Source organism: Danio rerio, chromosome 16, assembly GCF_052040795.2.
Source record: "Danio rerio strain M-AB ecotype USA chromosome 16, GRCz13ab, whole genome shotgun sequence".
NCBI classification, from domain to species: Eukaryota; Metazoa; Chordata; class Actinopteri; order Cypriniformes; family Danionidae; genus Danio; species Danio rerio.
In genome coordinates, this window is record NC_141036.1 from 47,923,500 (window position 1) to 47,938,157 (window position 14,658).

General features: G+C 35.3%; 1 protein-coding gene across 2 annotated transcripts; it reads right to left on the reverse strand.

Moving 5' to 3' along the window:
* On the reverse strand, nt 1–9,925 carry fbl (fibrillarin rRNA 2'-O-methyltransferase). 2 transcript variants are annotated; one of them, XM_087285530.1, is made up of 9 exons: nt 9,810–9,925; nt 7,992–8,099; nt 4,493–4,645; nt 4,053–4,397; nt 3,404–3,919; nt 2,589–2,721; nt 2,398–2,510; nt 2,169–2,314; nt 1–401 (listed from the first exon to the last, which is right to left on the reverse strand). In XM_087285530.1, the coding sequence occupies exons 5-9, from the start codon at nt 3,662–3,664 to the stop codon at nt 377–379; spliced, it is 678 nt and encodes a 225-aa protein (XP_087141656.1). In that variant the 5' UTR covers nt 3,665–3,919; nt 4,053–4,397; nt 4,493–4,645; nt 7,992–8,099; nt 9,810–9,925; the 3' UTR covers nt 1–376.
* Nucleotides 9,926–14,658: the final 4,733 nt, after the last annotated feature.

Genomic DNA, 14,658 nt, shown 5'->3' on the forward strand with positions numbered 1-14,658 from the left:
TCAGATAAAAATGTTTTACTAAAAATATTTAAAGAAACAATAACTAAGGTATGCTTCTGAAAACTGTTGATCTAGTTAATCGAGATTCCAATAATTCTGACAAGCAAAACTCAAAAATCATCTCTCGGTACTGTATATTACACAGAGGATAATCATACAAAGAAAAAACAAAACAGAAAAACCCGGGAGCTGTGTTACTCTCCATAAAGAATATATTGCAGCGGGATGCACTCCCGTCCCAATGGATGCAGGAAAATGGTTCAGTTATATCAGTCTTTTGTCATCTGCAAACTGTGGGTCCATCTAGTGGCTGCAGCAAGAATTTCAGGAGCGAAGAAGGATGCGAACAAGAGATGAAAGTTTTCACAATAAATCCTTATTTCTTCCCCTTGGGTGGTGGTCTGCAAAGAGGATGGGAAACAATACTGTATAAATAAAATAAGTATAAATAAAACAAACATTGTAGGTAAATTCAAGTCCTATCCAGACAAAGATGTTTCTGAAAGTTCCTGCAATGTTCCAGTCAAAAATATTTATATATTTATGCTTTTGTTTCATTAACAGCTGTGCTTCATTTGTGCTGAACAAGTTTTTGTGGTTTGGACTGGATGTTTATATGTGCACCAATAATCAGACTTATAAGTTCATATCTCAGTCTCTTCACATTCCAATAGTAATAATTAAAGTAAATTATCTAAATTTATATGTATTTTTATATTCTGGGTAAGGCATAAAACAAAGCAAAAAGTGTTAATCCAATTAAATATTGTCGGGTCAGCAATTCCCATAATTCTGATAAGTAGCCCAAACTGTCTGTCAGCAAATGTAGATTTGTAGCTCTGGTGACGCAGAGCTGCCACTGTTCATGTGCATGAGACACAGTCGCAGTAAAATCAAATGCTAAAGCAAAACCCACTGAAATCTTCAGGTGAAAGACTGATGTGACTACTTTCAGTTGCAAAAGGCCTTTTACAGCATCAATAATGTAGATTTTATTTAAATTGAACAACAAAACATCAGCGCTGTTCCACCTAGCCTGCTTTACTGAGCTGAAGTTGGTTTTCTACTCACGTTGGTTCATTTCTGAGTAATGACAGCCATATTTGGTCTGAAATAGCTTGCAACTATGGCTTAGTAATAAGCGTAATTCCTGCACACCAGCTGGCCAAACACTAAGCATACAGTAGTTGCTTTAGGACAGTTTGAGAGAGTGAGACCATCCTTGCATGCATGAAGTATTGCACATTATGACAAGTTTTGCTTGCTACACAACTGAAAATGTGCTACACATAACACAGTTTTTTTCTTCTAGAACTGTAGTAATATTAAGTACTGTAAAGTTTTCAAACTGGCGAATGACACAAACTAGTGGGTTGTCTGCTGTCATCTTCAATGAGCGCGTGATTTCATGATTTCAGCAGGTGTGGCTTTGGACGGCAGTATCGTGCAGCCCTACAGCGCCCAGACTGCAGCTCTGCACAAAAAGTTTGGCCAAAGGAGAAATGGTCGTGTCCAACTGAGCCTGCTTCTCTCAAAGATTTTTTTTCCTTCGCTTTCGTCAATTGTTAAAGTTTTGTTCCTTGCCACTGTCACCACTGGCTTGCTTGGTTTGGGACTCGTGTGCATCGATGGGTTTGCTCTTCAGTATTTGGACTTTTAGTAGTGAAAATTAAACTATACTGAACTAAACTTCTCTGAAAACTGGACGAACATAGTTTTTATTGAGTAGAACATCAATGTTAAGCTGCTTTGGCAATTTACACTGTAAAAGTGCTATAGAAATAAACATGAATTGAATAATTATGGCTAAATAAATTGATTGTTTCAATTATCAGCACCATTTCAACCATTAAACAATTGTAAATGTTTGCTACATTGTTCTTAACCTGACTGGCTATGTTCAATCATGATAAATATAAAGTCTCTTATTTGTTGTCATGCTTGACGATTTGGTTCATGTGATTCACGTTTCGGGCTTCTAAACTTTTATTAAGTGAGCATCGATGTGCAAACATTTAGGTCCACTGGAAAAATGTAGCGATAAAGGCAGCACTTAAAATGGCTGTCTCTCTTATCAGTGCACTGTCTACTGAACAAGGGAGCTGATTGTGGCGCACCCAATGTCATAGTCGAAACAATTGTTTTTCATTCTATTCATCAAGACTTACCTGTAGATTCCGACAACGACAGCGTGATCTCTCTCGTATGGCTCCAGTGTGAGCTGCTCCTGAGGCTTCATATTCTCAGCGCTCATCTTCTTCACCTCGGACGCAAACACTGCTTCTGGAGCTGCCGTGGAGTCAATACAGTTCGCCTGAGGAAGGAAATATAAGTTTATAACTGAAGGACAATGAAAACATTGGACCAAAATCTCAGGAGATTTGTACTTATTCTAACCTTGATTGAAATAACAAAATGGCCTCCGTTCTTTAGAAAATTGTGTGCGTTGAGGGCAACAATTCTGGTTTGGTCAGGCTGAGCAACATCAGCAAAGATGACGTCCACCATTCCTGTAAGAAAACAAGGCATCGCTTTAATAAACATTCATGTGTATTTATATCTCAAGTGCTCGCATCTCAGGAACTTACCGACAAGCATGCGGTACTTGTGCGGGTGTCGGGCATCTTCAATGATGGGAATAATATTGGTTCTTTTTTTCGCTACATTAAGCAAGTCTCTGCCCGATCTGTGTGAGAACTCAACAGCATACACCAACCCTTCCTATGGTGAGAAAATTAATGTAAATCACTAAAATGTCAAAGACACTTTCAGAAATACAGTGTAATGTCCTGTGGAAAATAATATTGCTTATTCATCGAAAAATCCCAAACTCTTTTTTTTTTTTTACCAATTATAAACAATGCTTTAAAATGGAATAAAATAATTTTATTAAAGTCTAATTACTAGTCTACACTAATAAAATTCTGAAAAAAAAAATTACTGTAAATAAAATGCATGATACAACAGTTGAAAAGTAAAATAGGAGCTAATAAAAAGTGGTAGCAAAAGTTATTAAACCAAATAAAAATCTCATTTATAATAAACTATATCAAAAAACTGGCTGCTTTAATATCTTTAAATTGCACCTGTTTTTAAACCCAAATATTTCTGTTAAAATTACATAACAGCTTAATTTTCAATGGTGACAGTTATGCCACACTCTACAGCATTATTAAAACAAAATATACAACACTTGAGATTTGTTTTAGCTGATTTTATGTGGACAATAAGGAAAGAAATAAAAAACAGAAAAAGAAATAAAGAAAAAGAAAAGAAAAAAGGGGAAGAAATAAAGAAAGAACAAACAAAGAAATAAAGAAGAAAGAAAAAAGAAAAAAATGAAAAAGAAAATGAGAAAGAAAAAAAGAAAGAGAAAAAAAAATGAAATAAAGAGTAGACATACCGGTCCAACAATGTCAGAAACATGGGATACAGTAGTTCCTGAAGCGGCTCCCAGGTACATGACCTTTACTCCTGGCTTGATGTGGATCTGGTCAATACCTCCTAAAATGGCAGCGGCCAACTTTGACCTGAAAGGATTCCACGCTCTGTACTCAATCTTAGTTTCTCCTTCCTGAAGAAAAAAAAAAACTGAATCACTTAAATGAACATTAGAGAGTATGATGTGCAATTTGATCAGACTATTAATATGGCAGATATGCATGACCAATCAGTTAAGTAGAGAGATAGAAAACTGGGTTTCATTGATCAATAATCAACATTTACAGCAAACTAAATATATATTTACCTATAATAACAACAACAACAACGTTAAACAGTTAATTATAATTTGCATTTACCATTACGCAAAACATTCCATAACTAGTGGATTACAAAAGTCTCTCCAATATGGTAGGAAATAAAAGAAATGAAAAGTGGAGAATATTGACAGTGATTGATGACTGACGCAACAGAGCACCTGTTAAAGTTGCGATATTATGCAGTGATGGCATGTCCGAGAGCTTGTCTAGTATATAAAAGTGCATACTTTAAGTAATCACAGACTTAAATTATTTGTCCAAAAGCAGATGCATTTGTGCATGGAGATCCACAAATGCATCTGATTGATTGGAACTAAATTTTATTGTTGGAATTGGACAAGTGGCAATAATGTGTCTATAAAGTAAATTACACAATCACTCGACAGAAACCCAAACAGGGATATTTCGCATTCATAACATGAATTTAAAAGGAATTCAACATGCAGTGAGAGCTTTAAGACTTTGTGTTATTTTCACTTTTCCAACATGAGTAACATACAATTCACAGAAAAATATTACAGACATGCTTCTACAAGCTCACCTCGACATTTATCCTCTTCTCTCCGTACACAGACTCTCCAATCACCATGTTCTTTGTGACCAGAGCATCCTCCTTACCACGGCAGATAAAAACTCCTGCGATTTCCCCAAGAAAACAGGACCATTTAGCACATTTATCTAACAGCAAACTAAATCCCCAATTATTTGAGAGAGTACTGACTGTGTCGCACCTTCATGTCTATGGGGTTCTACGGTCACCTTGGCTCCTCCTCTAAAGCCTCCTCGTCCTCCCCCTCTTCCTCCTCCCCGTCCTCTAGGAGTGCCACGGCCTCCGCCTCGTCCACGAAAGCCACCTTCACCTCCCGGAGACTTGAATCCTCCACCTTTATCAAACAACAGACAAAGAAATGGATCAATGTGTGTAGAATCAAATCCTGTCAGGCAAATTTAGAACAAGAATCCTTTGATTACATATTAAAAGACTATCAGAAGCCCCAAAATACTTTTAAACATCCATCCATCTATAGCGAGAAAATCAGTATTGAACACGTCATGTTTTTTCCTGGGAATAATATTTTTAAAGGAGCTGTTGACATGGAATTGGACCAGATTTTGGTTAAAACCCAAACAATTCAAACATAAAAATAAAACTAAACTAAAAAAAATTGTTTAATAACAATGGAATGACGAGACGAATGTACTGAACTACTGAAACACATTTAATACTTAATATAAAAGGCTTTTTTGGTGATGGCAGCTTAAAGACGCATCTCATAGAGAATGAAGTCACATGAATTGCTCAGTTTTCCCAGACTTCAATAGTGTACAAATCTTGATGGTTCTGTGGGTCTTGTCTATCAAATCTGATCTTTATTTTGTATTTTATATTGAATTCAAGTCAAGTGATTGGCTGGGCTTTTCTACAGCTTGATTGTCTTTCTCTGAAAGCATTGTCCACCCTGGATTCATCATCATCATCCTGAAAACCGAGTTGGGCGATGTCGACCAATTTGGCATCGTACGATGTCTGATGTAAACCATTGCGATAGACAATGGCATTGTCATCATAGGCAGCAGTGAATTAATTGTTTATAATTCATAATAATTTTTATTTAATTAATTACTTGTAGCCTACCGTTTAGACTACCCGACATGCTTGGTCTTTGTTTTACCCATAACCAAATCATAAATAAAGATAAGCTACATACAAATTACCACCTGTCAATCACTTTTTCTGCAGGACTCTGACATGAATAGAGTGATCAGTGTCGTTATAATGGCAAACTTGGTGCACAAAAAGGTGCACAACCAACAGCAACAAACCAACAGTATCTGAGGTTTACGCTAAAATTACTAAGTACAAGGGTGAAAGCGAAAGATTGAAGCAGTGTACTGATGCTGTGACACGTTACCTGATAGATTCAAATGACCGAAGAGTCGTTAGATTAGAGACAGGACTAAATAAACATCACATTTAACAACTATAGCGAGACAAGATCCAGCGCTACTTCCTTAATAAACTGTCCGACGTGCACTGCTCTCTGGGGTGACTGCTGGAGCTTGGAGTTAAGACGCATGCATAGCCTACACTGCAGCTCATGACAGTGTGCTTGTGGTCATGTTATGTGCGTTTTCAGGGGTATAATGTGGAAGCGCTAGATGAAACGCCAGTGTTTACATGGATCGTTTTCGTTCTTAAATGCCATTTGTAAAGGGGGCCTGAGCAAGTATTTTTTGAAAGCAGATTTGTGACAGAGGTGGAGGATTGTGATGTCTATTGGCCATCGACAATAGATGATGGCATCATCTATCAACCCAACACTACCTGATAATGTAGATGTTGGACTGAAGCAGCTAATATTCATTTACAATGAGGAAGGGCAGAGGGTTGCTGAACAACTACTGAGAGATTTCAACTGCTGCCTGGGCTTTCACTGTGGTTCCCTTTCTTAATGTGTTCAATACTTTTTCCCTGCGTCACTTCATATTATTTTATTTTGCATAACTTAATTTGTAAACTAATTAGATTTGTTTTCTTTACATATATGGATTTTTTGCTTGTTATTAACATCCAGGGAAAGATTCAAGTCAACAGCACCTTTAGAAATACATTTTCCGAAAAAAAAAATGGTAACGTGATCAATGCTTAATTTCCGCGCTTTATTCATCTATCTATCTTTCAAACCATTGTTAGTGAGAGGGAAATAATCATTTAATATGTAGTACAATTGTAAAATCATTTATCATTTGATAAATTAAAGGGTCACGAAACACCAAAACACATTTTTTGAGCTGTTGACAGTTGTATATGTGTCCCACACTGCTAAAAACACTATTAGGACACCTATATTTCACTAAAAAGTGTAAATTGGTTGTTTTTGCGTTATTTCAAGCAAATTCGTACTTCCGGTTTGAAACGAATTTTTGAAGCTGCGTCACGGTCATGACATAATAGCGTGTATTCCAGCGTGCAGACTGGACGTCTGTGCCTGAGTGAGTCTTATTACGTCTTACAGTGTGATGCATTAATGCATGAGTAAGGCTTGGTTCAAACCAATCAGCGTGCTCTATTGTGCAACTTTATTAATATTCATTACTATCACCGTATTTACACGACAGAGACAGCACAGTGTGTTGGCAAAACAAGCGTAAGGTGTTGCTTTTATAGTTTACTGCCGTTAAGTTTTGTTTTCATTTTCTCTCTGTGAGAGCTCAGAGTCACGTGTGGATTAACAGTGTACGCGACGTTCCACAACAATAATTTACGTGTCTAAGGAGGATTATTGTTTACCTGAGAGCTGTTCTCATCTGCAAACTCTGAGATCTGGATTCGCTTGTAGTATTCTCTTAATAAAGACGCGGCTCTAGTTGCCGGTGATTGTCCTGTCTCTACAGATTTGGTAAGTGAGCGACCAGTGCTCTTTGTTTATTCAGTTTGTTCGTATCGAACTAAGTTAACTATTGCACCGAGTGTACACATGTTAGCACCACAACCAAACTTTAATCTCGTGTAGGGTTTTTACCACATTTAGTGACTGGAATAACACACGCGGCTTTCTGACGCTACCTGCCGTGTGCATCTAAGTTTCCAGGAAATGCGGAGGGTTTTTTTCTCTCATTCGCCGTGCGGTATCAAACATTGCATGAAAAATACACGCTTAGAGCAGCTCCTCGAATCAAATATCTTGTTTGTCGCGAGGGACATGATTGAATTCCCTGAATCAAAGAGCCAAACTGCAGTTCAAGTCCAACATTTAATAATTTGGCAAATAATTCGACTACAGATGTCCATGTAGGTTAAACACCATCACTTTCTCCTGTGTGTTTATTTTGACTCTGAAACTCGCGCGTGCCCAAATAGACACTCCCATACCCTCCCACTTTAGTTCCTCCGACACTCCCCCCTAAACAGAGCTGGACACGCCCACTTTTCTGACTTTTTCCAAAGTAAAGGTGTGAAAACACCCTGCTGAAACGAGGGGGTTTCAGGGCCCTTTAAGCCAGAGTACTGGTTAAGCCAGAGTACTGTTTTTTTTATAAAATACACTTTGCTTAAATGTAATGCAATTTTCTATACATTTAAAATCCCTTTTTAATTCTGTTAATGGTGTAATTAAACATGTCTTTAAACCATCTATATATATATATGATGTTGACAAAAAAAGCCATAAGGCACATGCAATATATATATATGGGAGTAAAATAAAACTGCTTTAATATCCTGCTTACCAAAACCACCCCTGCCTCCTCGAAATCCTCCTCTTCCTCCGCGGTCTCCTCCGCCTCGTCCTCTTCCACCAAATCCTCCACGACCACCACCTCCCCTTGGGCTGAATCCTGAAGAGAGGACACAAATATTACTTTGATGAAGGGAAAGAGCAAAACATTTAAAAGAAAAGGAGAAAAAAATGCATTTGTGGATCATACTATTATTATACCAGTTTAAAGTTGCAAGTGACTCCTTACAATAACCAGAAAATCCTTTATTATGGTTTCTTGTTTCCACTGGGTGGTATGGTAGAGCACATTTTTTTACTTTGCACTGTCTGAAGTACCAAAAACAAGTCTGCTGTACTGCATTTATGGAAACTTTTAATAAGTTAAAATTGCATTCACACAAAATTATGAAATCCATTAGTAACCACATTTGGGCCTGAAGACATACAAAAACAAAACACTAATTTTGTAAAAAAGCTAAAACTTTCCAAATGCTTAAAAAGCCTCAAAATATTTACTTTTTTGATGGTTATATTTGTAGTATATATATTTGGTACAAAATCAATTAAAAGAAGTTACATTTTATGTTTGTGTCATTTTAGAATGAATTACTATTAGGTGTCAAAAATGTTTAGTAAAAAAACTCAAAGTTTAGTCAAAATCCATATAAAAACTTTAATCCATATAAAATCCATTAAATCCATATAAAAAATGTAGTCTTTAATATAAAAAATAACTGCCAAAACTTTTTCTGCATTCACTCAATGAACGAACAGCTGCTGATCGGACAACATGGTTTTAATTGATGTTTCATAAATACAAAATAACCATTCTCTTGGCAAATAAGAAGTCGAATGAGAAAATAAGAGCGCTAAATGACAGCATTAAGAGGGTTATATGATTGAGATAAAGTTGCTTTTATATTCGTACATTCATTCAGTGACAACTTGTGACATGTTTCCTATATTGTTTACTATAGTACTTTTAATATTCGGTCTGAAATTACATGCAAGTATGACTCGAATACATTAGCACTGTATTTGACTGTAAACAACATAAGTACTATGTATCTAACTGTGAGCAATATTGTACTTTGATAGTCACTGGCTGCTAAAATGATTTCATTATTTAGAATTTGCAAATAATATTTTTGTGAAATTATATTATTGAGAAAGTCCCTAAGTGTAAATTGAAAACTAACTTTCCCTAAAGTCTAGGCGCATTTACTACACAACAAACAACATAGTTCCATTTCACTCAAAATACATTCTGTTTTGGGTGTATTTATGTCTTTGTTCATCCACAACAACAAAGCTACTTATTGTACAAGAGGAAAAAACGTGTATTCCTCTAACGTTACTTCTCGACTGGAAAACGCACAAACTCAAATGTACAAAAAAATAATAACGTTACACAAGACTCACTATTTAAATTAAAACACATCCCAATCAACAAAACAACTATTTTCAGAAACAAAAGCAAACTGGTTATTATCTCTGACTAGTTAAAAGCCATGTGGAGCTTCAGCACCGCGTGTAACAGCATGGCTCGGTCGCGCGCACGTGTAGTGTTTTAACATGTGTATATATGTACAAAAATAACGTTATTTACACCGAAACCACATTTTAACAATTCTACACCAAAGCTTGTAATAAAGTAAATAACAATGCCAAGACATTTAAAAAGAACGAGCGTTTCTTCCACAAAACTGCAAGTGCGTGGCTAACTCATCCGGCTAACTCCAAACCAACACTTATAAACAACGTTACTTGGATTATATTTTATAGCGTTAACTTTAGCTTTAATAATTGAAATGTGTAAATAACTTACCTGGTCTCATTTTATCTTATTTTGTGCGGTTGTTTTAACTGTACGAATAGCTGGCGTTTACTCAGTCCCGCTTTTCCTCCGGTCTGCTGCTGCACTGATCAGGTGGCCACATGTGCGTCGAACGTCTTTACCCACAATGCACTTGCAAATAACCGTGGTTTTGCTCGTTGTTTCGCCATCTAGCGGGAAACATTGCAGCTACAATCATGAATCTGCTGCCTTCGTGAGCCCTTTCAGTTCAATTCCCAGAAACTTTTCAGCTATTTGCCACTAAATGGTGAGGACTAAAGATAAAAACAACAACAAAAATAGTACAATCAATATAGGCTAGTTTTCTGCTTAAATTAATACAGAGCGGATGCCCTTCCAGCTGCAACCCAGTACAGGGAAACATCTATACACACTCAAACTCGACCACCCGGAGGAAACCCACAGGGAACACGGGGAGAACATGCAAACTCCAGAACTGACCCAACCGGGACTCGAATCAGCGACCTTTTTGCTGTGAGGCGACAGCGCTTCAGCCACTGTGCCACCATCGGTTTATTTCCTATTTTAAAATGTTCCCTTATATTGTTTCATTGTCTTTCAAGGTAGGTGAAGTAGGATTTTAAGATTTTATTTTATTTTTAAACGTTGAGTTATTTATTTAACCCAATGGTTGAGTTAAAAGTATTTACTGCTTTGTTGGGTTATTTTTAACCTTTATTTGATTATTCATTAATACCTCAACTAGTTGGGTTAAATGCTTGGTGCCTTGTTGTTTTTTTTTTTTTTTTTTGGTTATTTATTTAATAACTCAACTAATTGGGTGTAAAGATGCAATTCAAATTAAATGAAATATATTTTCTAACTTAAATGAATACACATGTATGAGTGTACATTTAGGTAATGTATAGCTACAGTTAAATAAATCTTAAATGTATCTTAAATAAATCTTAGTCTTATCTTAAATACCTCACTCATCATTGTGTTGTTCACTCGTAGGCTCAAGGCATATATTTGTTTTTAAATCTATTCTGGGTTTATTCCCCTCATATCTATAAACTTACATTTGTTTTAAAAAAAAAACTCTATAGTCTTTGGCCTCAGGAAGTGTATTTGGGCCATTTCTTCAATACAGGCACTTTTAGCCTTGTAAAGTTGAGTAAAAAAAATGGTTCAAAATTATCGTAACAGCCTCATAAGTTTAAACAATTTGTCTAGTTTTACGATCTGTAAGAGGACCAACTTAGATAAGAAGAGAAACATTTTTTTCATGGTGAACTGAACAAATGTCAATTCCACCACATCTCAATATACAGCTTATTTCAAAATGTAATTAATTATGGCAGTCAAACATTGTCTAAGATCATTTTTGAATATAGTTTAATCAGTCTTTCCACAATATATATATATATACATTTGTCAATGAAATAAATAGTTGTATGCTGAATTGTACACCTCTCACACTCTAAAATGTCATATTACTTTGGTTAAGAGCTTATTAGAAAATAAATAAACAGAATTTGTATATTAAATAGAGCATGAACTCATACATTGTGAATGCACTTTTAATGTGTGATGAGAACTTTTTCAATATTTTTTTAGAAATGTGTGTGGTGATGGAAATGACAGTGGTGGAAATAACATTTCAACAGTTTTTGTGAAAAATTTAAAATAGCTTCACCGATTGGCTTTGAACTGATAGCCTTTCATGTATACAAAACACTTTTATTTACCTTAATTTTGTTTGGGTTTTTAAAAACATCTTTGAAAGTACATGTTTGGTAATGACGTAAATGTATTTCATTATCAAGCGATATTTACCTGGATTTTTCTTCAAGTGTTGTTGATAAAAAGTAAATTCCCTCCATCTTGAACATGTTCTCAGATGGCACTATTCATTTTCATAGAAACCACCTAAAAAATCTTTCACACAAACCTTTTAAAGCGACATTACAGCATTGTGGTAGAAATGACACTGATAATGTGCGACAGCTATATTTTGTATAAACAATAATATTGATAATAGTCTCACATTAATACTAACACAGGGAGAACATGCAAACTCCACAGAGAAATGCCAACTGACACAGCCAAGGCTCAAACCAGTGACTGTGAGGCCAGAGCGCTACCCACTGCCCAGATTAGGCATGCAGTCTAAAAATCCTAACACAATGCACAGTATCTGAGAAGGATAATTTTATTAATTTGCTTTATTATTCACGTCTTGTATAAAACAGAACTGGATTGCAAACAAACAAGGAGAAGCAATAAATGAAAGTGAAGGTGTTCCTCGAGCACAAATATGAGTGACACAATAAAAATGAAGAAATGATCCAAACAGTACCGCCAATGTCATACATTTTCAATAAAAGACAGAGAGACAATTCAATTGTGCATTCTGTTTGTTGGGTGTTAATATCCAACGCATGTTTGTGTTAAAGCCAGTGTTGGGGGTAACGCAAGTTACATAATAATATTACTTTTCTAAGTAACAAGTGAAGTAACGCATTACTTTAAAACAATAAGTAATAATTTTTGAGTAACTTTTTAGTTTAGTTAATTCGCTTTTAAAAAGTAAATAACTAAATTAAAATTAAAGTAGTCACAATGAATCACACAGTCATTGAGAGAATGTGTTCATTATTTTGAACACAACGAAGAAATGAAAAAGGGATTGTGTTGATGGACAGGGATTTTACTAAAGACAAAAGTAGCAAATGCATTGCTTTAAACTTTCAATAATCTGTACGGCATGTATAGTTCTGGGTTTAGAACGTTCTCAGAATATATTATCCTAAAATGTATTTTTTTCATGTGTTTTTTAAAGTAAATATAGGTTTAGATTATACTGCATGTTATTAATTGCAGATCTCCCCTATTTAAAAAATGAAAGAAAAAAGTTCTGAAAGAGGTTAAGCCTTAGTCAGATAAGATAAAAAGTAACGCAAAAGTAACTCAAAAGTAATGTAACACAGTTTACTTATCATAAAAATTAACCAAGTAACATAAATAGTTACTTCTTTTGTGGAGAAACTCAATATTGTAATGCATTACTTTCAAAAGTAACTTCCCCCAACACTGCTTACAGCTCATTTCTCATCTTTAACCCTTTGGCAAATCTGACTGCAACGGCAGTCAACAGCAGAGGTCGCTGTTCCTCACTGAAAATCTACTTGCTTCGCTGTAAAGCCCAACAGTCAACTTGATCAAATGAAATGAGTGTAGTTAACTCAAAATTGACTGAAAGTTAACTCTACTCACTTGAAAATAGTTCTGAACTCAGTGTTGAAGGTAAGGAGCTAATTAAATACCTCATTACTCCAACCTAAATGGAGTAAGTTAACAGTACTCATAAAGATTAGTTTTTTAACTCAAATGGTTTGTAGCAATCGGTTTCCTCAAATGGTTTGAGTTGCTTTAACTTATTGGGTTTTACAGTACTCAGTTGGTTTGAGTTCTCTTCATTTATTCTTTTACTGAGCTCAAATTGCTTCGTTTACTCAAATGGATTAAGTTCACAGTACTCATTTGGATTAGTTTGTTGCAATTGGTTTCCTCAATTGGTTATGAGTTACCTTAACTTTTTGGGTTTTACAGTGTAGCATCAGAAATGACTTACTATACATGAGCACGTGTTTATGATTCGACACATGATGTGCAATTGCAAGCTTGTTCTATGCATAATCAATATTCCCTTTAATGAGAATGGAATGTCTTTTGTAAATTAAATATTTTTTAACCAGCAATTTTACACAGAAAATGCTGTGGTTTGGCTAATAAGCACAAAAAAAATCATATAATTCAATAAATAAATGGATTTAGAAATATTTATAAACCTCAAAATCAATGATGCAAGCTCATAGCATGTGTTTAGCAAGATATACATATGCATCTTGCTTACTGAAATAAACTGCATTTAAATTCAAGATATAACAGCTTATAAAGTGCCCCTATTATGCTTTTTTAGATTACCTATTAAATCAAATGTAATGTAGCTGTTTGCAAATGTGAAAAGGTTTCAAAACTCAATTGCAGTTATTGTCTCTGAAAAGAAGCAACCAATTCTGAACCGCCTGAAACGAGCCATCAGTAATTACAATCGATGTAGATTTGTAACACGTTTGCATAATGCCCATATATGGTCTTCAGTTGTTGCCAGTAAACATCTATTTAGCCCTCAAACATAGTAGCTAAAGAGTTTGATACATGTTTTGGAAATGTTGAGAAGACTCCTTCAGTGCTGTGAAAGCAAATCCACTTTGCATGTGTTTCCAAAAGATGAGGACTTGCTTAAATGTATACAATAAAACTGTTCACATAACTGAGGAAAACCTGAAGTTCAGGGGTCTCATTTATAAATGTGGGGTCCACACAAAATGGGGCTGGAAACATGAATAGGCCAGTCCCTTAAGGAAAAAATGTAAGTGATCCAAGTAAACATATTTAACTTTAATATTATCTTAATTGAACAATTTTAAATCATTATTTGAGCCAAAATCATTAATAAACAAATATATAAAAAATATATACTTGCGTATGTTCACTTTTAAGAAGGTTTCAATAAATGTTTTATAAAGGAGACCCCTGATATGGTAATGTGGATTTCATTTTCAACATGTGCTGGGCCATATTTGACCAATCAGAGCAGAGTGCACTCAAACAGTTTAGAGAGACCCAATCCTTGAACAAACTGTTTCAGACACTGTGGACCCTGTTAGACTTGTATTAAGATTGATTTTGTTCATTCCAATAACAGGTAGACAAATCACTTTCATTTCTTTTGTCCACCAATTGTCAGACGAGGAGGATTGTGGAATAACTTTGTGAAATATACTTACTGTACAGTCAAAGAAAAAACCTT

Bases quoted from the DNA above. Each gene is read 5' to 3' on its own strand.
- fbl (XM_087285530.1), bottom strand. From the start codon at position 3,664: ATGCATATCTGCCATATTAATAGTCTGATCAAATTGCACATCATACTC. The intron at 2,722-3,403 runs GTATGTCTACTC...TTCTCACCATAG, and splicing joins TTTCTGACATTGTTGGACCG to GAAGGGTTGGTGTATGCTGT. The intron at 2,511-2,588 runs GTAAGTTCCTGA...GTTTTCTTACAG, and splicing joins CAAGTACCGCATGCTTGTCG to GAATGGTGGACGTCATCTTT.